The sequence below is a fragment of the Corapipo altera genome, unplaced genomic scaffold (assembly GCF_003945725.1).
Source record: "Corapipo altera isolate COAL_440 unplaced genomic scaffold, ASM394572v1 22b, whole genome shotgun sequence".
Taxonomy (NCBI): Eukaryota; Metazoa; Chordata; class Aves; order Passeriformes; family Pipridae; genus Corapipo; species Corapipo altera.
The window spans coordinates 8,535,313-8,560,657 of record NW_020884876.1 but is presented as its reverse complement, the minus strand read 5'-3'; the positions used below and the strand labels follow the sequence as shown (position 1 = coordinate 8,560,657).

The 25,345-nt window shown below is 38.9% G+C and overlaps 1 protein-coding gene across 8 annotated transcripts in view; it reads left to right on the top strand.

Moving 5' to 3' along the window:
* The window catches only part of TENM3 (teneurin transmembrane protein 3), a 1,300,501-nt gene that overhangs the window by 1,259,146 nt on the left and 16,010 nt on the right, over window positions 1-25,345 (top strand). For all 8 annotated transcript variants that reach the window (XM_027636350.1, XM_027636352.1, XM_027636353.1 and 5 more), the window contains 5 exons: window positions 4,814-5,046; window positions 5,607-5,761; window positions 6,593-7,467; window positions 22,634-22,809; window positions 23,495-23,730. In XM_027636350.1, the coding sequence (XP_027492151.1) occupies window positions 4,814-5,046; window positions 5,607-5,761; window positions 6,593-7,467; window positions 22,634-22,809; window positions 23,495-23,730 (1,675 nt within the window). The remainder of the gene's footprint in view (window positions 1-4,813; window positions 5,047-5,606; window positions 5,762-6,592; window positions 7,468-22,633; window positions 22,810-23,494; window positions 23,731-25,345) is intronic.

Here is a 25,345-nt window from a genome sequence, read left to right as displayed (position 1 = left end):
CCTTGCTGGCAGCACTTTTGCTGATCCTATAAAAACTCACTCATTAATCAGATACCCCAAATACGATGAGAATGGCATATAAGTAATAAAATTATAAAAGTATCAAGGGAGTTCATTTCATTAGCCTTTTGATGTTGAGTCTTTTCAGGCTCACATTTAAGAGATTTGTTTCTTTAAAGATGAACTTCTTTTAATAGTGGAAGTTGAAATAATAATAACACAACTCCAGGAGTTTTTAAAATATACCAAGACTCACAGAACTGGTCATAATAATCAGAGGATTGTAATACAACATTTCTCCATCCTGGCATTGTTACAATAATGGCAAGAACAGAAGAAAAGAAGGTGGATGCTTAGAATTGCTTTGCCACAGCAGTTGATGCTGATAAGAATAAAAAAAACAGAGTCATGCTAAAATCTTGTTGGAGACATGAAACCCTGCAAACCTATGTAACAGAACTGCTAAGTATACAACCTAGCAGGCCCACTGGTCCCTTTCTCTCCTTTTTGCTGCCAGTCATTTTCCTTCCTTGTTTTTAAACAAATCCCACTGAGTCGTATCTCTCTTGTCCTCATTTTTTAAATTCACTTTTCTTTGGACATACTTCTTTGTGAGGAAGGGTTTCATGTTTTAAGAAGCATGTTTCAAATGTGTTAGGCAAAAAAATTCCATGACTAAATAAGGTGTTTGCATCGGTGCTAATGATCAGAATTGGAAGCTTATACACAGTCTAGTCGGTTTTATGGGATTTTTTTCCAGGTGTGACTCAGAGGCAGTCTCTTCTGTTTGGTGGGTTTAGGTTTTCAGTATTACATTTAGTTTGTATTTGTTCCATTACTCCTAAAAGAATTGTATCCCTTGTGGTGTCACAAAGTTGTAATTGCAACTGGATAAGACAGTGTCTTGACAAATGTATGGAATGTGGAATAATACTTGGAATGTGGAATGTACAAATAGGATTAAAGAGCTTTTTTGCTTTATTCATGTCTACACATGCAGAAGCTCGGGGTAGCAAAATTGCAATCATACCACACAAATTAGTGTAACAGCATGTGCCCATATAGTGGCAGTGAAGTGGGGGTTCCTCCTGAGGCAGAAGGAGACGGAGAGGACTGTGGAGAACTGGCTCTGCAGGAGCCATTTTGGAGCCAGTAGGCTGGAGATGTGGAGCCCACTGTGCAGCCTGACATGATGTACTACAAGTTTGAGTTTTCTCTCTCATCATGCATCTTCCCAGTGTCCACTCTCAACCTTAGAGTTTAGTTGATCAGGGGCTTTCTAAACCAAGAGTGGGATCTTTATACTTAATAGCCGTTGGCAGCTTTTTATTCTTATTAATTTAGCTGTTTCTCATTTAAGATGCGTAAACTTTTAGGATCCACCAAATCCTATTGCCATGGGCTCCCTGGCTAAGAACAGACTGGAAGACCAAATATCTTCTTTCATCTGTGTGCATTTGTACAGAGTCCTGTGAAATGCTGTAGAGGGAAACACATCTGTATGGCCTGTAAGAGAAAGGAACAAAGGTCCAATTTCACTGGCAAGCCCTTAAGGACTACTAAGGAGGTTCCAGCTTAAACTGCAGTTTGGAAAACAACCCTCAACAGATCACTTTGCAATGTATAATTGCTAGGTATTAGAACTAAGAAAATGCATTCCTCAAGTAGCTGAACAAGTCTAAATTCTAGTTCAGGTCTCTTATCTATTCAAGCATTCAGATTTCCTTTCTATAAACACAGTGCTTTAGCACAGAATGTGATGTGTCTCCCACCTCAAGTAGCCTATACTCTAAATTAGAGAGAGAATGCAGATCCAATTTATCCTCTCATGTACTAGTGACCTCACATCTTTTCAATCTCAAAGCTGAACTGATGTCTTTATACACACTGCTGCCTGTGGGTGATTAATGCTGATAGGCATTCATGGAAGAAGGAATGTTTAGAAGGACTTTGAAGACAGGGAGGTCATTTGTAGGCTATGGCGCTATCCCAAGTCTATACAGAGCCAGAAAAAAAAGTTTAGCAAAACATAAAACCAGCTTGGAGGGTATATGGTTTAGAGGGCACGCAGTGAAGGCAAGAGAGAGGGGGATTGAAGCAGGAAGAGTATTTTTAAAAAAATCTGTGCATAGAGAGTAGTGCAGGTGATCTGCCTAGATTGGCCTAAGCAAGATAAAAGCAAAGGGAAATAGATCATTACATAGCTCTGTGCACACTTTAAATTCAAAGCACTTAGTATTATTTGGCATAGACAGAACAAGTTAATTTTTAGTCATTTGTCTTTACAGGAGCCTCTGTTGGTATATATAACTGCATGTTTTGCAGAGCTACTGACGGCAATTAGGCAATACTAAATGAGTCAAGGAGTCACTGACTGTGGATTTTATTTCTTTGCATTTGTTGTTGGTAGAAGGCAGAAGCTTAATATCATTTCAGGATACAATGAAATAGTATAAACCCTGCAGCTTTCCAGCTGCTGGCTGCTTATCCCTCTACTGATTTTGAGATCTGTGTAGTGCACAAGGATGTTTTCTGGCTCAAAAGCAAATATAGTTTTCACTGGACAGTTATTCAGTTCCTCAAATTGTGTCTTGCTCCCATGAATTGTTGGGGTTTTCTATGAGCTAAAACTGCCTCAGCTGTTCAACCTTCACCTGAAAAGAAATGCCAAAGAAATGCCTGTTGTATTAGCTCAGAAAGGAGCCACTAGACATCTACGTACGGCAAGTTGGAGAGTATATATTGATTCAATAGTGATATCCCATGCACTCCCAAACTTGGGGAGATTTTTTAGTACAACGACAAAATACATTTAAAGTATCAGGTATATTTTTTTTATTTGATGAGGATATACTGCTTACTATGAGAACTCACACACAATTTTTTTTTATGGAATTAATTTGAACATAGAAATATTTTCATATTTATGAAGAAAAGAGCTTTAAAAATTCTTTTTAGAAAGAAATAATTGTGTTAGGCATAAATTACTTAATTTTTGATTTGATGACTCCTTATTGCAGTGGTTAAAAAATACGACTGAGGCAATGTTAGATGCGTTGAAGAGAGGTACTTCAATTTAGATTTCAGTAGTATAAGAAAGGACTTTATTTTAAATTACAATGAAATACAATTTAATTGCACATTTCACATTTTGCAATGTGTTTATATTTGAAGTGTCTGCAAAGTTTCTTAAAGACCAAAGTAATCATGTAAATGGGTATAATTTAATTTGCAGTCTATGGAGGTATAAATAATTCGTACACTACGTAGTCATCATATTAAATGATCACTGCATAAAATTAAGGTTTTGAAAATACCTTCCAACTGTTTGGCAAACTGACAATAATAGATTTCTAACAGACAGAAATTTAAAGTAAGCCTACATTTGATTGTTTTCAGACATGCTGTACAACACTCAGTGCTATAGCAGAGCTTTTTAAGAGGTGCTAATCACTGTGTATTTGATTTCATTAGTCTGTTTCACGTGGTTTCTTCGTTCTGAACCAACATGTTAAAAGTCTTAAAACCAAATAAAATCCTATTTATGCAACACTTTTTTTTTCCTATGTTTCTGTAATTGGATAGCTGTAAAAATCTGTCCCTGCCAAAAGACATAATTTGTTCACAAGTTGTTCCCATTGGTCTCTTGTTGCTTTTTCCAAGTGGTAGTACATAAAAATGTGTTACATTAGCACAGTTATGTATTTACAAAATGCGAAGTATAGCATTCTGCAAACAGATGTTTGGCTATCACCAAACTGGTAGATCTGTTTAAGCAGCACTTTTGCAAACATCAGAAGTGACTGTTCTGACACTTTGCTTCAATCCATGAGGGGAGCATCTGAAATTACCTCCTGTATTTACATGACCTTATTTCAGCTCTTTATACCATAAATTAGGTCAGGAATCCCAACTGCAGTGGGTTAAGTTTCTACATCATAATATATCAACACAAAAGGTAATCTCCTGGGCTGGTTTTTTCACCAGCAGGGGAGTAAAGACAGTAATTCTCAATTATGTGGCACCAGTGGAGAGGCAAAGTGTAAGTTTCTGGGAAAATGGTTAGCAATATATATTTTCACTGTAATAAAGACTGTGTTGGCATAGTTAGCAGTTTTGTGCCAATGTGGAGGTTATTTGAAATATGACTCTGAGTTAAGAAGAATGGAAAAGCTCCGCTCAGTGCTCTGGTGGAAGAGATGACTTTTCCTAATGTGTTAAATCATGCGTATCACGTACTTGAAAGCAGTGGATTAAACAAATACTTATGAATGATGTCTTATCTCTTGCCTGTGAACTCATCATTCAGACTGCCTTCTGTTTATGAATTACCTAAACCATCCACCTCAGCAGCCTTATATTTTTATTATAATTTACTATAATAAAACAGGTAGGATAATAGCAACAAAGTGTAAGTGAGGGCTGGGGTCCTGCTGCAAAATTTGGAACTGGTTCAAGGTTCCCAGAACTTCTGGAAGGTTTTAAACCACAGTATTTTGATTTGGCCTATTACAGAAACACACACCGTCTGTAATATACAGAACATTGAACTGGCCTGTGAGCATCATGGACAAAATGGATCTTCTGTCCCCAAAGCATTAGTCTGGATTGGGCTGCCTGTGAGCAGGCGAGAAATATGAACCGAAAAAGGTCTTGGGGCCATGACCTGTGCTACCTATGCATAGAGCATCACCATTGACTTTAACTTTTTCTGTATTGCTGCACACTGCATATGAACTGAACCCTTTTCTTCTTGATCCAATGTTAGGTGCAATTAATTACAGCATATGCAATGTGTAATTCCATTTTACAGCAACAACCCAGCTCACAGATACTACCTTGCAACTGACCCTGTGACAGGAGATTTGTACGTGTCTGACACAAACACACGCAGGATTTATCGGCCGAAGTCGCTCACGGGCGCGAAAGACCTGACCAAAAATGCTGAGGTGATAGGAGGAACAGGGGAGCAGTGCCTGCCGTTCGATGAGGCAAGATGTGGTGATGGAGGCAAGGCAGTGGAGGCAACTCTCATGAGCCCTAAAGGTAAAAAGAGTTGTCCCTCTGTAACTTTCAAAATAATGCAGAAGTTCAGAGCTGAGGGCATGAGCATGTTTAATTACTGAACCCAGTAGTTGGCTCAAAAATTGGGGGGTTGAGTAATTTTTTCCAACTGGAAAGACTATTGAGGAAGAAAGTTATGGGGACTGATTTTTTTGAAATCAACTGGGTTTGATTTTTTGGGAAATATTTGGCTTGAGTGGTTATTGAGCATTTTTAAATGCTCATTTAAATTATGTGCTTGGCAGGCAGTGATGAAGATGTAAAATCCACATTGCTTTTGGTCCCACTTACGCCATGTTTTAGGTTAACTTAAGAGCTAGTCCCTTCTCAACACACAACAGCAAATGAACAGCAAATGCAATCAACAGTAGTAGATTTCATACTGAATATTGGTTAACAAGCTGTTTTACTACTTACTGCCTGAGACCTGATTTTCTGCCTGCAATTTCCATGAGATAATACTACCTATATCCTTAGTTATGGACAATATATTCACTGCTAGTACAGCAAAAAAACACTAATTTTTTTTTGCTTCACTAAAGGAATAGCAATAGACAAGAATGGGTTAATCTACTTTGTTGATGGGACCATGATCAGAAAAGTGGATCAGAATGGAATAATATCAACTTTGCTTGGCTCCAATGACCTGACCTCAGCACGACCTCTAACCTGTGATACCAGCATGCATATCAGCCAGGTACTTTTCCGTTACTGCTAATTTGAAAAGCTGAGCTGGGGATAGAAATTGAAATGCAGCTTCGTTGCCCCTTAAAATAAAACTGGGTGGAGTGTGTAATGGATATTTCACAGCAGATTTGGGGGAGAAAGCAACCTGTTCCAAGGGCACAAATTGCAGTGTATTTTCTTAGCTATAAATGCTGCTGTATTCAATTTTTCTGCCCATAAAGCTCAGTTCAGTTTAGAACAGCAAAACTATCAGCAGGAAACATTAAGCCTGGTAGTAAATACTGGGAGAATGGCATATCTGTTAGAACTACCTTGGCATGGTGATGTTTTCTGAATTGCTAACATCCTTAGCCTACTAGAGTGAATGAGAGGATTTACACAAACCCCCCATATTTTTCTGTTTTTCTCAAGAACTTGTGTAGGCAAGAAGGGACATCACTAGTGGTATGTTCAAAAAATGGAGCACAGTGTTTTGTAATCTGGAAAGTAGTAAGTCATTGTTGCTACAATAAGAATGAAAGATGAGTACTGTTGTTAAGTATGTGTTCAGATGTTGGTATCTGTCTCAATAGTTACTTATGATATAGAAAAGTATAGCATTTATTGGAGGGAAAATTCAACCTGTATTATAGTTCCAGTGCAGCTGGCTGTTTTCAATAAAATAGATGCCTTGCCTCCCTGAAAAGCTTCAGTTTGCTGCATATATTCATGTGAGTTCTTTTGTCATAAATGCTTACAGCAGATGGAAAATATCGTTACAGCTCTCTCTAAAACTGAAGGTGAATTAATTCGTTTAATCTGCACTGGTTAACTTTTTAATAAAGCACTTCTATTTGTTTAGGTACGTCTGGAATGGCCTACAGATTTAGCTATCAACCCAATGGATAACTCCATTTACGTTTTGGATAACAACGTAGTTTTGCAGATCACCGAAAACCGTCAGGTTCGCATTGCTGCAGGGAGGCCGATGCACTGCCAGGTTCCTGGGGTGGAGTACGCGGTGGGAAAGCACGCTGTCCAGACCACGCTGGAGTCAGCAACTGCCATTGCCGTGTCCTACAGCGGGGTACTCTACATTACAGAGACTGATGAAAAAAAGATTAATAGGATAAGACAGGTCACAACTGATGGAGAGATCTCATTAGTTGCTGGAATACCCTCAGAGTGTGATTGCAAAAATGATGTCAACTGTGACTGTTACCAAAATGGAGATGGCTATGCTAAAGATGCCAAACTTAACGCTCCTTCCTCCTTGGCTGTGTCTCCAGATGGCACCCTGTATATTGCTGATCTGGGAAATATTAGGATACGGGCTGTATCAAAGAACAAACCCTTAATGAATTCAATGAACTTCTATGAAGTTGCTTCTCCAACTGACCAAGAGCTTTATATCTTTGATGTCAATGGTACTCATCAGTACACCGTGAGTTTAGTCACCGGAGACTATCTGTACAATTTTAGCTACAGCAATGATAACGATATTACTGCAGTAACAGATAGCAATGGAAATACTCTTCGTATCAGACGAGATCCCAACCGGATGCCAGTAAGAGTGGTCTCTCCTGATAACCAAGTCATCTGGCTGACAATAGGCACTAATGGATGTTTGAAAAGCATGACTGCACAAGGACAGGAGCTGGTCTTATTTACCTACCATGGCAACAGTGGACTTCTGGCAACTAAAAGTGATGAGACAGGATGGACCACTTTTTTTGAGTAAGTACATAAAATAAAGTCAGATATCTTATAGTTTTATTGAGTTCTACAGGACCATTTAAAGTATTTCTGGAGACTGATGAAGTAACTGAAAAGATGACCCTTGGTAACAAAAAGCACAGAAAGATACTTTTAATTTCCCATGCTGTCTTCCTCTTTCTGGCTTCTTCTTGAACAGAATATAATTTTGAATTCATTGTTTTGAACTTCGGATTTATATCTTGAAATAATAGTGAGCCAACTCTTGTCAAGAAATTTGTAACTCAGACAACCATGGTTGTGTAGATTTGCATCAAAAACTATATTGTCATCCCACTTGCTCATTAGATTGGCATCGCTCTGCAGCAAATACTGACAAGAAATTTGTCTTCACTGCTCAATTTTTTTTTTATTTCTTTTTTTTGTCTGCATGCTCTCCTGCCCCCCCCAAAAAAGTCTGGGTGGGTAGTAAAAGGTTGTGTTTCACAGAGTGGCAAATAATAAGGAAGGATCTCCTGGATGGCACAGCAGTCCTTCACACAGGTGGACCCAGTTGGAGAAAGCTGAGAAAAGAAATGTGGGCCATGGGGAGAAGTGTCATTCCTGTAGGAATAAACTGAAAACATAGAAACCACCAGCACCGTGTCGGGTACAGGTGCAAACACAATGGTGAGAGGTATTACTGAAACAGTAGGACTTGTAATGCTCCCAACCTCAGAAAAAAATCCTTTCAGTGAATTGCTTTAGCCTGTGTTACAGTCATTAAGTCATCAATGCCTGTTCATAACAGACAGATTAGCAAAACATTTTACAGAATCCTCAATTATATTGACTAAGAAAGGTCATGACAATTTATAGATAAACTAGTAGAACCAGAGTTCACATACAGGTTTTATAGGTAACTTCATCTCCAGGTGAGCTGAACTGCAAACTGATACGCTAAGCAAAATGTAACAAAAATACAACTTAAAACACAAACCAGTATTTCAAAAAAGATCAATGTAGAATTAACTCAGATTTTTTTCAGTCATCTCTGCCAACTGGAAATATACGTGTGTTTTTAAATCACATCCAAGACATGGTGAGGTTGGGAAAAAAGGTGTCTATGAAGGAGTGGAAGACAGAGCGTTAGTATGATAAGTGAAAGTGTTAGAGGGCCCTTAGATGAACTACTCAGGATTACAAAGGGCATCATGAAAATCCGGTAAGTCCCTCTTCTTTTTTTTTTTTCCCCTCTTCTTTTCTCCTATCTTTATGATGAAATGCAGTAGCAACTGCTGCCAAGGTCAGAGTCTAAAAAAAAAGCTTTCAATTCAACACACATGATAAAGAAAATAAAGTGCCAGTGTCAGGCAGTGGCAGCAAAGCCAAACATCTGTGTTCTGAGATAACTTCATATTTCTGTCAGTGTACATTTGGCTGAGGCAGTGTGCAGGAGGACTCTGAGCACCTGTATCTACTCTCCAGCCTTTACATATCCCTATCAGAGACACAAGAGCAGCAGGTGCCACTTCATTGCATATTGTGTCCTGAAGTGGAGACAGGACTAGAAATGCTGATCCCTAACAAAGACAGCAGGTGGGATGGTGGTGCTACCAGTTTTAAGGTATTCTTACAATAATCTGTAAATTGGCAAGGCTTTGGTAGCAGGCACATTCCCAAAGCATTAGCACACATCTGTAATATTTAATTGTGCATTGGTGCATCCGCTGCATATCTTTTTAAGTCCTGCCAAAAGGACACAAAAGCACAGCGAGGATACACAGAGGAATGAGAATGTGCTCAACTGGGAGGGCATGTGTTCTCCATCTCATGAGTTAGCCCTGTTCTGTATGCTGAGAAGCCAAAGCACAGCTTTAGATGGGCTGGGAGTAGCCATCTATTTCCACAGAGTAAATTTGGTTTTTAACTGTGACACACGCAACCACTTGTTTCCAGTAGGCAAGTTGGGCAAGACATTCAGTTTGGGGGATAGCGAAGTCCTGTACAGAAATTAAGGCATCTGCTGGGTACAGCAGGCACTTTAGATCATGCTGGCATTCATACTGCCTAATTGAGGACCTTGGAGTTTTAATCAGGGCAGTAATTTCTCACCATGTTGCCTGTAGTTTTTGTGTAGCCTACTGCGGTGTACCACAGAAGTAGCTGGTGGCTCCTGAGTCTATCTTAATGGCATCTGCGTGATCACAAAAAAGTGGATATTATATTCATTATTAAGTGGTTGATAGGTCTGTATTTTTCCTCATAGGGAGAATTTAGGTTACTGTGTGTCATGAAGTACATAGCTATTTCCTGAGTCTGGAAATAGCCATCTTTCACACCTGATCTGCTTTCATGCAGACTTTCTGGTCTGAGTTAGGTTATGTCCAGCTGCCTTATGGAGAACCCAAAGGGTGGGCTATTCCCCTCAGTAAGTATTAGTATTATTTCCAAGCTGCTTCTTATGCACTTCCTGAACAATTACCTCCGACCAACGTCTCGTTAGAATTCCCAAGCTGAAGTAATTGCAGAGAAAGCTAGGCAATTTCACTCTCTCTGAATTTGCGAGTGTATGAGGCTTTCACAGAAGCAAAGATATTTATCTCCCCCCCTGTAGCCATGGCGAAGCAGTAATCTGTTTAATTGCAACAAGGAAGATTCAGATTAGACATTTGGAAAAACTTCATGGTGAAGATTTTGGAGCCCTGGAGCATAGAACAATGATAGTGACCCCTTGCCCTTCACAGACTGTCTTTAAGAACAGATTAGACATCTTTCAGGAGCAATGCAGGAAGAACAGATCCTGCCTTGGGGTAGAAGTTGGATTGCATGACCTCTCAAGGTCCCTTCCAGTAATGTTTTCTATGATGCTCTGTACAAGTTAATACCAAAAATAAAAAAAATGCACTGATTATTTAAAGCTACAGGGAATAAGAAGGGGGAGGAGGAAAGCGCTGTGTTATTTTTCTTGCCAAAACAGCATTCTTTAAAAACATCCATCGGGCATCATAGCTGCTTGCTTCTTCTTAACATAAAATCCCCATACACCAAATTTGTGTCTGTATATTTCCCTTTTGAAGAAAGATAGTTGTAAACACAACTATTTTGCAATTTTTTATTCTAAGATCAAGTATTATTGTGACTTTTTGGTGCTGATTTGTAACATTAAATCTGACAAAGCTGAGTTTCTAGAGGTTTTTGCTACTGTTGCCAAAATAGATGGCAACCTTGTGTATCACAGAAGGGTTTGTGTGGGGGTGACATGATGTACAAACGTGTATCTCTCAGCTTCCGCATATTGACGTTTGTAGGTAGTATGGACTAAAACATTTTCAGCTGAAGTGTTTTCTATTGAAAAAAATGAAGTGTTTTTAAAACAGAAAGGTTTCTCTCAAATGTCAGGTGAGGAATAAGAAATTATGAGAAATCATTCTGACTTCCTTGTAGCAATAGCAAAATATTTCAGCTTCAGTGCTGGATGCATTTTCTTTTAACATCACAGTTTATTTATGTATTTTATTTACTATATTATTCAAATTCTCAAAATATTTTAAGACAATGATAGAATTCATATTCCATGGTGAATTTAGACTTTCTTCCCACTCACAGTTAAAAATGTTCAACTGTTTGAATGTCCAGTGGACTAGAAATGCCTTTTGTCAACTAGCTTTGAGTATGGCTGGGTTGTTTCACCCTTTGGTTGTCACATATCTGTTTAAATGGCAAAAGATACATGGAGCAAAAATACTGTGAGTTTAGCAGTAAAAAGTTCGGCCTCTGGAGCAATTCAGGAATAGCTTTTTTGCCTGTTTTCCTGTGCAAATGCGGTTGTATAACTGGAACATGGATCCAAAGAATTTAGATCATTTCAGCTGATTCTCAATGATTTGAGAGCAGATTTATGCAAACAATTTAAGCTTTTTTTTTCCTTTTCCAGAGCAACTTTTTGAGTGAAAAGAGGAAATCTTTGAAAAAAGATTGCATCTCAAAAGTTGGCAATCACTGCTCTGGCACATACTAAAGCATTTGGCCTTGTTTCTTTACATGGCTTTTTTCCACAGTTTAAGTCACACTAATATCAGAACCAAAAGAAGTTTACTGCTTTATTTCATGCAGCCTGGACACTGATTAATTGATAATTTATTGGGTTTAGTCTTCTCTTTGCCTGAAAGACTGACATACAGGAAATATTTTTTAAGACTCTAGTCTTTAAAGTGAAATTATAAGTACTAGCTTGAATTACTTAGGATATCATATAATCTGTTTTCTTTGTTTGTTTAAAGACTTTGGGTTTTTTTAATATCTTTATGGCAAAATGGATTTGGAAACTTTTATTTTGTTAAGGGTTTTAGTCTGCTGATCAGAACTGACACCTTATATTTCATGAATGCATACTTTTGTAAGGTGCTGTTACTCAAATTCATGGTAACTGTTATAGATTTTTGAAGGTCTAAAAACTTGCTAAATAAAAATTATATTGACAGAGCATTTATAAAAATGATTGAAAATGCATGCATACTAAAAAACCAGTGGAGCCATATGAAGCTAAAAGTCATCCAGATTAGGATTTTATAATGAAATTATAATATTATACAAGGTATAAAAGTAATCAGCCTAATCAAATTCTGCTGTAAATTTGTGAGATATCTGAGCTGGAAACTATTAACTGTAACTGCATATTATGTATGCATAATATGAACATTTAAACAGATAAATCTTGAAAGTTAAGCTAATTATATGCATATTAGCATTTTGGAACTGACACTTCCTAGATGGCCTACATGACATTATTTCTGTGCAGCAGTTTCCATTCTGAGTTTACATACAGATGGCTAAGACAGGTGCACAAGAAGAGCATTTTCTCTAGACCTAAATTTTTGAAGCATCAGAAGCGAATGCCTAAAAAGCCTTGGAAGTGACCCTGTGCAATCTACTTGGTCTTGTAGGTCAGGCCACCTCCAGCCTGCAACCCCAGGTCTCTGTTAAAGACCTGGCATGCCAGCAGTTACCAGCCAGGCAATGGAGAAGTCCTTTGGTTGAACCACTGGCCTGCTGCTGTGTCAGCCTTTGGCTACTTTGTGCTCCTCAGGTTGCTTGAGGAACTGGCAGAGGCTGCTCTGCAAGGGAGAACCCCTCCAGGGCAGGCAGACAGCCTTAGCTGTTTGGGCAGCATCTGCTGAGGTTGGGCTGCACTGCAAAGGCTGCAGTTTATGTGTGCACTGGAGCACTTGGCACTCAGGTGATCTCTGACAGACATGTAGTCCTTCCTTAGAGGTGCTTTAGGACAAATTGTGGTCATCCCAGTGTCAGGTGCCTGGGATCTGTCCCTTGAGGTCGCAGCCCAGGAGCTTCTGCAGTCTTCTCTGTAAAAAGGCAACTGTTCCTTCATCTCACAGCTCTCCTGGAAGGTTCAGGCTGCATGTGCTTTCCTTAGACGAAGAATCAGAGAATCAGCCAGGTTGGAAAAGACCTCTGAGATCATCAAGTCCAACCCTTGATCCAACACTGCCATGGTTACTAGACCATGGCACTAAGTGTCACATCCAGTCTCATCTTAAAAACCTCCAGGGACGGAGAGTCCACCACCTCCCTAGGCAGCCCATTCCAATGCCTGATTACCCTCTCTGTAAAGAATTTCTTCCTAATATCCAACCTAAACCTCCCCTGGCACAGCTTAAGACCATGCCCTCATGTTTTACTGATAGCTGCCTGGGAGAAGACACCAACCCCCACCTGGCTACAACCTCCTTTCAGGGAGTTGTAGAGAGTGATGAGGTCTCCTCTGAGCCTTCTCTTCCGCAGGCTAAACAACCCCAGCTCCCTCAGCCTCTCCTCATAGGGCCTGCATTCAAGTCCCTTCACCAGCCTTATTGCTCTTCTCTGGACCTGCTCCAGCACCTGAAATAATTCCAGTAGCCACTGTTTCTTATCTCTTTTCAACCTTCTCTCCTTTTGCCTTCCTCTTCTTTTAGAAGCAGTATCAGCAGGTGGAGACCTGATCCAGACTAAGATGCCTCCTCTTCTCTGGAAATTCACTACCTTTCTTCCATGTCTCTTTTTTCACTTCCCAGACCTCCTATTTTGTTTCCTTACTTTCTTACCTTGTATCTTGCTCCTTCCCACATCTCCCATTATTTCCCTAAAGTGTGTTTGACTTCCCTGCTTTTCCTTTCCCAGCGGTGCATTTCTTCTGAATCCCCTCCTGTATCTTTTGACAGTCCATCCAGTGTTTCCCCAGGCACTTCATGCCCTGAGTCATTTATCTCCTCCTTCCCCCACTCAATCCTTGTCTCCAAGAGAATGCAACAGGAGGCAAAGAGAGTGACCTTAGCAGGCAGAGCCCTTATAAGTTTACTTTGGTCCCACAGTTAAATTAACAAGCTTTCCAGCTGTTCTGGAAAGGTGGCGAATTCATGCAGAATATGAAATCCTTGCAATAATTTATAGACTAGAGCAAATCGCAGCCAAAAATCTATTTTCACTGTGTGCTACAGACTATCACCCTTTGCATATTACGCTTTTATTAACAATGCTTTCAGTGCTGTGGTTTCCCAAAAAGTCTGTGATAGAGAGTAAGATATTGCCTCTGGTTTGGACTTGCTTAGTTTCCCCAAGTACCAGGCACATCATCTGTAACTGTCAGCATTTGGCAACAGAGAACAGATGACATTTTGCAGTTTTTCTCTTGCTTCATCTTAATACATTGCTTGTGGAGTCTGACTTGGAAATACCAAGACTGGGCTATAGAAGACTCTATGGAACCTATGCTGAAAGATTTCATTTAGATAAAAGCAAGTATTTCATCCTGATCAGATGAAAATTATCCCCCAATAGTAGTGTCAATTCACTTCCACTTTTACTTTATATTAAGAGGTTCAAAATTCAGTTTTCATAATGAGTATTTCTATAACATTTCCTGTAACATTTGTGGGGTTTCATTTTCCTGTAACATTTTTGTTTCTATTTGTGTTAATTTTTCTATCCCATTTATATTTCAGTAATATGAATATCTAAAAATACCTAGTCTTCTTTTTCGTTGCAGTTTAGGGGCTTTCATTCTAATTTGATTCTGTTTTCTTACAAATACCAGAACTTTGTACAAAATTGTAATCTGGATTTTTAATCAATGCTAAACAACATTATCTGAATTTCCTTGGTATCATAGTGGTTTTTAGGTATTTTTTTCCTTTTACCATCAGCAGCCTTTTGTACCTTCTGGTTTTACTGCTGCTGCTTCTTGCTTCATCAGTGTAAAACAGAGTGGCTATAAAGTAATTAACCATAGTCATTCAAGCAGTTTTGTTTAGCTGATTATCATGTTCTTGCATTGACTTCATGGAGTTTTTACCTTTCAAAAAAAATTAAAAAAAAAAAAACCACCACCAAATAAGAATTAAGGGGAAAAAAGCAACATTACAACTTATTCTGTGAACAAAATACCTGGCATAACAAACAAGCCTTACATCCTTTTTTCACTAAATGCCTGTGCCCCCAGCTCTGGTAGTGTAAGCAGACCTTACAGCAAGGAACAATCTGTTATACAAAGTATATATACACACCAACATTTCTTTTATTTGAAAGGCCATACTCAGGTATTTATATTGACAAGGCACACAGTTTGATTGTACAGTAATAGATGAGCTAAGAAGGCAGGGGGAGGTGACACAGAAACAAACCAGAAGCCTTGAGGAGCCCTGAGATTAAAGACACTCAGCGCAGGAAGCTGTTGTGGGACAGGAGCTGGCTCTGCATACTCCTGCAAAAACCAGAATCCAGCCTTTACAGAGCCTGCAGGGCTCAGGGGTCAGCGAATTCCCATTAGAGGGAAATTGAAAAGCAAGGAACGAGTGTTGAGGTCTTGCAGATAAAAGTCTAGCTACTGTAATTTAGTCTCATCTTCATAAGAACAAGCCCCCTTCAATTGCTCCTGAATTGGCTGCACTCAGTTCAAAAGGGTGTGTGCTGCTGAGGTGCACCCCCAGCCCTGGGAAGCTGCTCCATCCCCCAAAACACCTCTCATGTAAGCTACACTGCCTACATCCCACTGCTCCAGGTGCACCCCTTCTTCCAGCACATGCACTGCAGTTGTACTTCCATCTCTTCAGAAAACACCATCAACATTAACACTATTTATTTGTGCAAGTTCTTCTGCATGTAAGATGTGTGTCAGATATGTGAGTTATGAAAGACTTTTTGGTTTTGTGAATCCTTATGAGAATATACACGGCAGGTGCTTGCTGCAGCAATCAGCACAGTGTGGAGGACTGCAGTGCTGTATAGCAATGACTGAAAAGTTTGGCAGTCTTCTGGCACAAAGTAAAGCGGTCCCAACATGCTAAATTGATGTATTTCTTCTTTTGCTGCAAAGCACCTCTCCCCCCCAGATATCTGTCTCCAAATACCTGGAAATCATCTTGGATTAGGCTGTGAAGGTGGTCAGTCTTACTTCAGCACAAGCACTAAACTCGAGCTTGTTTGCCTGGTTGTAAAATGAAGTGGAAAATGAGCATCAAAACCTTCTCCATATAGAAATGAACAAGCTATCACAGAAAAGGTGTTGATTCATTTCTTTGAGTTCCCCTTCCAACAGACACATTTCCTGCAGTGTTTCTCGTTCAGAGTGTGCCTGTTGTTTTGCAAATGAGTTATGGCTGTCGAAAAAGGCCTATTTAAGTGAATTGTTCACGTCTGGTGTGCTGAATGCCAGTTTACAAAAAAAAAGACTGAAAACTGTCCTTTTAACATTATGACAAAATAGACACACCAAAAAAGAAAAAGCCTCAAGAGCTGCAGTTATAACAGGATAAGGTGAAAAGACAAATTGTCAATCACTTTCCAGCTGAGGAAATCTCTTCATTAAATGTGGGCTGAAAGATTTGTCCTCACAACATTGCTAAGATAAAAGACCATTACCTGAGTTATTTAACCAGCTGTGCAAACAGTTGCATAAGACTTTCCCAGATGAAAACAGGATAAAGACCCTTTCCCCATGGAAAAGCCATCAGATAGAGGAACAGGGAAAGTAGACCAGCTGCTCAAATTTAAGCTTGAGTTTTCTGACACTTGGGTGGAAAGGACAGAGAAATTTAGCTGATCCTAACACTTTTAATGACCTTCTAGCTTCTGTGGTTTTTTGGGAATTTTCTGCCCAAATTCCATTAAAAAACAAATAGACCTATAAATTCTTGTCCAGAATTGGGCTGCCACCCATAGTTTAATTCTGCTCTTTTGCTAGAATCACTCCTGGACCTATTTTCTGTTACTCCTGTTCATCTACTATTTTCTCAGAGGTAGATACAACAGAAGGGAAAAAGGAAAAGAGGAAGGGAAAAGGAGAGAAAGAGGGGAAAGGAATAAAGCAGGAAGGAAAGGGAAGGAAGCTTTTTTCCCTCCATATATTTAGAATTCTGTAAGGCTGCAAATAATATTGATTTTTTTTCATAGAATCATAGAGTAGGCTGAGTTGTAAGGGACTCACAAGGATCATCGGAGTCCGACTCCTGGCCCTGACCAATGCAAGAATCACACCATGTGCCTGAGAGCATTGTACAAACTCTCCTTGAACTCTGTTAAGCTTGGTGCTGTGATCACCTCACTGGGGATTGTGTTCCAGTGCCTGACCACCCTCTGGATGAAGAACCTTTCTCTCGTATCCAACTCAAACCTCCCCTGACAGTTTCATGCCATTCCCTCTCAGAGGAGAGATCAGTGCCTGCCCTTCCTCTTCCCCTCAAAAGGAAGTTGTAGACTACAATGAAGTCTCCCCTCAGTCCTCTCTTCTCCAGGCTGAACAGCTGCTCCTCACATGACTTCCCCTCAAGGCCTTTCACCACCTTCGTTGCCCTCCTTTGGACACTCTCTAATAGCTTAATATCTTTTTTATATTGTGGTGCCCAAAACTGCACACAATATTCAAGGTGAGGCCACCCCAGTGCAGAGCAGAGCAGGACAATCCCCTCCCTCGACCAGCTGGTGATGCTTTGCCTGATGTCCCCCAGACATGGTTGGCCCTCCTGGCTGCATTTCTTCTCATGCTATACAATATTCCAGATAAGAACAAAGGAAAAATGCTATCCCTTCTTAGACAGTAATAAAATAATAAAAAAATCCACTTGTGATAATTTACAAGCAACTAACATACATCAAATTGTGATTTGCTTTCTTCTTGTTAAGGAAAACAAAAAATATTAGGAAGACATACTGCCATTGTATCTTTTATTGTTCATTTTTTTAAAAAAACTTCCTCCAAAGGAAGTTATACTGTAATATTTCATGTTTCCTGATCTATTTGTACTGTGAAATAACAAGTAAGATGCTAAACCTTCTGAGATGTCAAATACACTGTTTGGAAATAAAGGAATATTTGCATGAAAAATATTTCAATTACTTTTTTTTTTAAAGGCAGGTTATAAATGAGTAGATATGGATCCACTGAAGTGTATATTTCAGTGAGACTACATGAAAAATGCATGAAAAAAAAGAAAAAGAAGAAATCATTTGTCTATCTACGCATCTGTAGACTATTTTCACCTTTTCATTCTTAACAGGCTTATTCAGTCCCTCTTCAGATATATAAAAAGCAAAAATGCATATCAAAATGGCAAAAGCAATGTAGAAATGGAGTAAAAAAATAGCAAATTTAATTATGTTCAAGTTGAAAGTTTTTTCCTTTCTTTCAGCAACCCATGTAATGGTTAAAGGTGGCCAGAACTAGAGCTTCCAGTAAGTTGCCATGCCCAGTTTTAAACCAGTGGAGGACAGGAGAGCTCCATACATGTGGTGAAATGATAATAAAAGTGATGGTATATAAACTGTGAGCTCTGTCCTTTTGATTGGCAAGATAACCATTTTGATACTGGTTGAGCACTCAGTGAAACTGCTATTAAAGTGGCTTCTCTTTACGCTATAAGTTTTCCAACTTTGAATTCACTATTTGGGAGGGACTAAACCTGCAATGTGCTATGAGGCTGAATACAAGTGAAAGAATGTATTTGGAAACAAAAACTCTTTAATGTTAAAGACAAAGGTCCTCTGTGTAAATGTAACTTGATGGCCTCAACAAGCCAAAGGAGACATTTCATTGCTGGGTTACGACAGATTTTTCAGTATGTTGTCACAATGGTACGCACCTAAAACAACAGCATGTTGCACTCCTGAGCATCAACTTTGAACCTTCTGTTCTTACCTGCCAAGAAGTAGCACTCTGGTATATAAGTCTTCCCATTAATAGTTTGAAACAGGTAGGGTAATGTTCCATAAATTTTTTAGTCACTCTTGGTAATTTGAGATGCATAGAGGAAATACCTCTGATGTGTTTAGAGTGAGAGTGTAACACTACTTCTACTGTCAAAATTATATATGTCTGTATTACAAAATGCATTTATGCCTCATTTCGCTATTACAGTATCCCAACTGATAGTATAATCTGTAACCAGTTTTTAAAGAAATAAATAATATACATTTGGATTCTATGTCTTGTTATCTGAAATATGCAGGAACTGATGTGTCTTGCATTTCAACCTGGCATGTTTACAATAGCAAAAAAAAAAAAAAAAACCAACCAAAAAACAGTTACAGAATTTCTTTTGTTAAGAGAGTGTGCTGCAGAGGTCTGTGAAAAAACACTCTCAGTCATAACTTAGCAATTGGCTTTAGGAGCAGCCTTTACTATACACTTTATTTCGACAGCTTCCTCTTTTACACTGAAGTAACTTCTGATATAAAAAATTAATAATTCTCTGCAAGTTGGGGTTGAGCTAAATGTGCTACAGACTAAGATACAATGCACTTGAGAAATGAGTCAGAAATAAAGAAAGTAGGACATTTCCATCTGTGGCAAGGCTTACCAGGAAGTTATTGCTGCAAAGTGAAGTGTCCTACATAGCCTAGAACAGAAAATGGTCTGGGAAGGCATGTAATTAAAACTGAAGGAGATGAGCAATGGAAGAGAGACTTCCAGCAGGTGAAGTGCAAAAGGTCAAGAATCTGGGAAGCTGATAATCATTATCTCTGAGAAATTCTCACTGCAGAAGTGGAAAACTATCTGGCAGTGGCAGATCATCCGAAAGAATAAAAATAATTTGATCTAAGGGGAACTTAAGCTAGAGGTGGTGGCAGCTGCCCCCACTGCTGTCTTCTGTAGTTATTGGCCAAATACAAAGATTGTTACATTCATGCAAACGGAAATGAGTTTATGGGATTAATGCACATGAGGTCACACTCAGGAAGCAAGTGCCCGGTTTAGGTTCTTCAAAAGTTTATGTGCGACTTGCTCTTGAGGAATTGAAGAGGTTGGTTGAACAGCTTTGCTGTGGAGCCTGGCATAAGAGAAGGATCAGCGGGCTCCATGGTAACACGTGTGCATGAGCTTATGTTTGGATGAAAAGATCAAAGAGTCTGTGAAATGCCAAATATAGGCACTCGCCCTCTAGACTTCAAATCTCATTCCTTTTAGGGCAATTTCAATATTAGAACACTAGGCAGATAAAAAGAAATCTCTCAGTCCAAAACTGACAATCTTGGATGAATAAATTCACCTTGGCAGCGGAATGCAAGGATATTTGAATGTAATAAGAAAAATGGCTGCAGAATGCCCAAAGGTATGAGTGATGTTGCTATGCTGTGATTGATAAAGCTTTGATTGTGGGCAAGAAGATAGCAAGTATAAAGTAAGTTTAGTATTCGATGTGCAGTGAACAAAATGAAGGACACACATTGCAATCCACCCTAAAACGGAATATGTGGTGAATAGTAGAAAGGGCCATTTCCCCTTTTTCTTTTTGTTCCGGGGTATAAAAGCATGAGTAATCCTATTCTTACCTTTCACATCTCAGTCACATTTTCTTCTTGCACTAGGATGCCTGAACCAAGCAATCAGGGCTTTAAAGATTCTTGCAGCTTTAAAGTCATGTTTTTAAGAACATGAATGTGTAGCATGATTTTTTGCTGATCTTTGAACTCTCCCCCACTGTAATAACATTAGCTGCTTATCTCAGGCTCCTGATGTGCTTTCAGGTATTTATGAAAGCCAAGACCAGTTCAGGAACTGTAGGCACAGATTCAAAAAAATAATAATGTGGAAACAAGAATGCACTGAAGCCACACAGTGCACTGAATACTACTGATGTATAGCTTTTTCCAACCCATGTGGTATACTGAGAAATATGATAATTCATTTCTCACAAATATTGTGATTAAAAGGGTGTAAAGTTCTTACAAGGAAATCTTACCTTCTGTGGCTTAAGTAAGCATTGTTCGAAATAAAGACCAATACTTGGCTACTGGAATCAAAGAATGCAAGTAATTCCCAACAAAGTAATTTGATACTATTTTCAAACATGAATTGGAAAATAGAAAAGGACACTAATTGGACAATATATGTTCCCCAGGGAGTTGCAAAGGGAAGTTGTGCATGAAAATAAAATAAGTTCTTGGAACTGAGGAATGAGACTGAAGGTCATGAATAGGCTAGCAGGCTCATTCATGCACAAGTAACATCGGTACATTTGTTTTGGTCTCCTGAATAAATGCAGTATCTCGGCTTGCCAAGTCCAGTATGTGCAAAAGAGCCACAATTAGGGCTAGAAACACACTGAAAGAAAACCCATTATCTTGAAATGTACTTAACTTCAAAAAATAAGTTTCCCCACTTGACTTCCCTGGCTTGCAGTATGCTTTCTGATCTTTAAACATTCTTTTCTTTTCCCTGTTGCTAAGTGAAAGTCTTACATAAACAAAGGAAATCAACTGTGTTAAAAGGATGGAAATGACTGTGTGCAAAAAGCTGTCAAATCTACAGAGTAGGCAAACTGGAAAAAACCATTTCTTAACCTAATCCTTTCAGTTACAGCAGAGCTGTGCAGTACTTATGCTGTTCAGAGAAAGTGTGGTGTGGGTTAAAACTGTTGGGGATTAATTCTCTCAATTTAAGAAAAAGAGTTTCTGTAGCGTCAGTGATATGTTTGAGGCTTTTGGGGGGCTTTTTTTGGTTTTGCTTTTCTTTCCCAGAAGGAGTCATTTTGATGCTAATTGTCAGCATGAAATGTCTAGCGTGCTGTGAGGACCGGCAGGGTCACGTTCTAGTTACTTTAAGAGGCTAAGACTTCCTTCAGCTTCTCACTACATGGTCACAGGAGAGGGATGGAAAACTCCTGAGGGGCAAACAGGTCATATGTGGGAATGGAATCATCCTTTGGATACTTGTTTCTCTCCAATGCAGCTACAGGCAGGCTATATTTCTAAACAAGGAGCTTCAGCTGAACACCTAGGCTGATGAATTAAAACTGTAGTACTGGAAGACTAATCTTAAAGACAAGTTTTATGACCAAGGAGCTGTCATAATGCTTTACCTCTCTTTATACTGTGACCGCAATGCATGTTTGGATGTGAGCACGGTCTCCGGTCATGTACCAATGGAGTATACCTAACACAGCATAAGAAAAGACATAGTTTAGATGTCATAGATCTACTTCAATTACAGAAATTTATCTACCTATTCATATTAAATGAATGTACAGCTGTTGGTTTAAATAAATGTCAGTAGGGCCAGAAAAAAAAAAACCACCTCCCACATGGTTTGTATCACAATTCTCAAACTATGATCCACAGGCAGTTAACAAGCTATAGATGCTAGCTGTTCTGGTTTCCAGCTATGAGCAGTTTAAGTAGACTAAATATCACTCCAGATTCTGTGTCTTAGTAATACGAGGGATGTTAAGCTTTCAGGAACAGGAGGACAGGTGGTCTGCATAATCATTGAATAGGAAAGATCCAAGAGACACTCTTATTAAAACACCCTTTTTACAAAAAATTTTGAGGATTTCTACAAGAACAGCAAAATCTAGTCCAGTAATAGGGACTGTGTACAGAATGCTACAGAATTTAGCACCAGTAAATATGCTTCCTTTGAAATGGTGAATTAGATGTGCAGCAGGATCTGGTCACACTTCAAAGAGTAATATGGAGAAATGAAGATCCATCTGTTTGCTCTTGCTATCACCATTGAGGCTGCTGTATGTTAAGCAGTCTTTTGACTACTTCAAAGCACGTTTGAACTCTTTGCTGTGCCTATCCCATGCACAAATAAAAAAGCAAAAGTGCCTTAACAATATGAGTAGCTGGTATTTTTGTTCATTTTAATTGTAAGTGAAAACAATTTGTTGTTGTATCATTTCTGGAATTTTTTTTTTCTGGGTTTTATTTTTTTTAGCTACGATAGCGAAGGCCGTCTAACAAATGTTACATTCCCAACTGGAGTCGTCACTAATCTTCATGGGGAAATGGAAAGGGCCATTACAGTGGACATTGAGTCATCCAGCAGAGAGGAAGATGTCAGCATCACTTCCAATTTGTCATCAATAGATTCTTTCTATACCATGGTTCAAGGTACTGTAAACAAAAGATTTCTCAGCAGTTACTGACCTGAAAATGGTTTTCTTATGGTACAAGCAGCTCCAAATAGAAGGGAAACTTTAGGATAGTGTTTGGAGGAGGAAGTGCTACATACACATTTTTACACGTTTATAGAAAGAACTGTTCAGGGAAAGAGTAGTTGCAACAAAAGTAGAATTAAGTAAGTTTTCTAACCAAATAGCTCTTGTTAACAGCTATGGAAAGTAGTGAGAATATCCACTTTGTATTAAAAAGGAATCTTAGAAAGAAGAGATGGATTGAAAGGGAAACAGGGACAGAAATAGCATGAAGTGAGATTTTAGCTTTAAAATAGCATGTGACGTCCCAGCAACCACATCCTTGCAAAAGTGAGTAGTCATATATGCTTAGGATTAGGCCAAATATGCCTAATGAAACAGCAGAAAAAGTTTTGTGCCAGTCTGAAGAATATACTGTGAGGATGGGATTTTTTTAAGTGTTTAAGTAACTTTGATGATAGGTCCTAAAGGCATTTGTGCTCCTGTGTGATACAGATATTCTTAACAATCTCGTCCTGGCTGTTTATTAATTACCATTGGGTCAGTTATGTGAGGTCAAGAATACTGCATAAAGTGTGCAGAACAAAGGCAGAGTCTTAACCCAGGGAGGTAACCTGTAATTCTCTTTTTGGCCTTTCCAGATCAGTTAAGAAATAGCTACCAGATTGGTTATGATGGCTCCCTGAGAATCCTGTACGCCAGCGGCCTGGATTCACACTACCAGACAGAGCCACACGTGCTGGCTGGCACTGCCAACCCAACCATGGCAAAGAGAAACATGACCCTCCCAGGGGAGAACGGGCAGAACCTAGTGGAGTGGCGATTCCGGAAAGAGCAAACCCAGGGGAAAGTCAATGTGTTTGGCCGAAAGCTTAGGGTAAGCATGCAAGCATGCATGGTATCTACTGCATTCTCATTAAGGAATAAGGAAACGTAAATACATTCCTGTAGGTACTGCCATCCAACAACCATAGAATATTTACCATAGACAAGCTGACTGAAGATCTGGAAGTACTTGTTTTTATTACTTCATTTATTGCCTGTTTTTACTTATTAATTGCTCTTTTCTGTGGAATTTAAACTGTTGGGTTTAGCCTGGAATGGGTAAAAAGAATAATTTTCTGCTTTCCTTCACTGTTTTTGTTTCTGGTACTAAATTAACTGAACCAATTTTGAATCCTGTTCTAAATTATTCTACCATAAATTAGCACAATCCCTGGATTTTAAATCTTCTTTTACATTAAATGAAAATTGTTCTAATAGTTATTTATGGTAGAAAGAGTTTAACTGTGTGTTCATGTGTATGGCATATTCCTCTAACGTATGTCTTTACCATTTTGTTGGCGTTTCTTTTTCCTATATAGTGAGTGAAATACAAGTAGGAAGCAAACAATGATTTATGACAGCCATTTGGTAAAGGCAACATAGATTAAGCATTTAAAATGGTGTTGCCAGGAGACCATTTTGAGACCATATCAGAGGTCTGACTTACTATTAGAACTGAACTAAGTTCTTTAAAATAAGGCCTAGGCAGTATATCAAATGAAGGTAAGTAATTTCAGACCCCTTGACTTCTTGCCATTTGAAATCTTAAAATATTTTATATCTTCCACTGGGACAAGAAAGGAGGAGATGCTGTCATGCAGATTATATTCCTCTTACCACTTTCTCTAAAAGAAGAATGGACTTTTATCCAAGAAGGAAGAATTATTATGCTCAGTAACTGCTGCTTAAGAACAGCATATTAGTACCCATCTGTAGCAGCTGTCTTACATGGATAAGAAAGAGGAAAGGGAAGCCATGCTTCTGGAGCTCATCCTTGTGGTTCTGGCTCATAGGCATGCCATTGCATAGCACAGTGGTATAATACACCTGCCAATTCATTTGTGAAACCAGCCTAAGAGAAAACAAAATAACCATACCCATGGCATTTGGTTCTGGCAGTGAAACAAATCACCATGAGTGCAGTTCTCAAAACTGATTTTTGGCTTTCAAGTGCAGAGGAGGTAAAAGAAATTTTAACTTTAACTTGGTAGAGTTAACATTGAAAAAAACGAATATCAGAGCAAAGGGAAAGATTTAACAAGATGGAGGGGAAAATGAAAGATTACAGCTTAGAGTAATATAGTAGTAATTTAAATGTAGTAATTAAAATTGGTAATTAAAAGTGTATATACAAATGGGAGAAGTACAGCAGGTGGACAACATGGGCTAGTAAGAGACAAATGCCTCAAAAAAAAAGGAAAGAAACTCGTCAGCAATGGAAAAAAAAGGAAGCTTTTGTGAAATTGATTTACATGGGAAGATATTACTGAAATGTCACTGGGGGTGGGTGGGGGGATGTAGGAAAGTAGAAGAAGAAAACAACAGAAAGAAGAACAGGAATAACTTATGGAGCTCATCATTTCCATCTACAGACAGATATGTCACTAACATTTGGCTGCAAAGAAGACAAATGTAGACAAAAACCAGTGACAAAATGTATTGCCAGT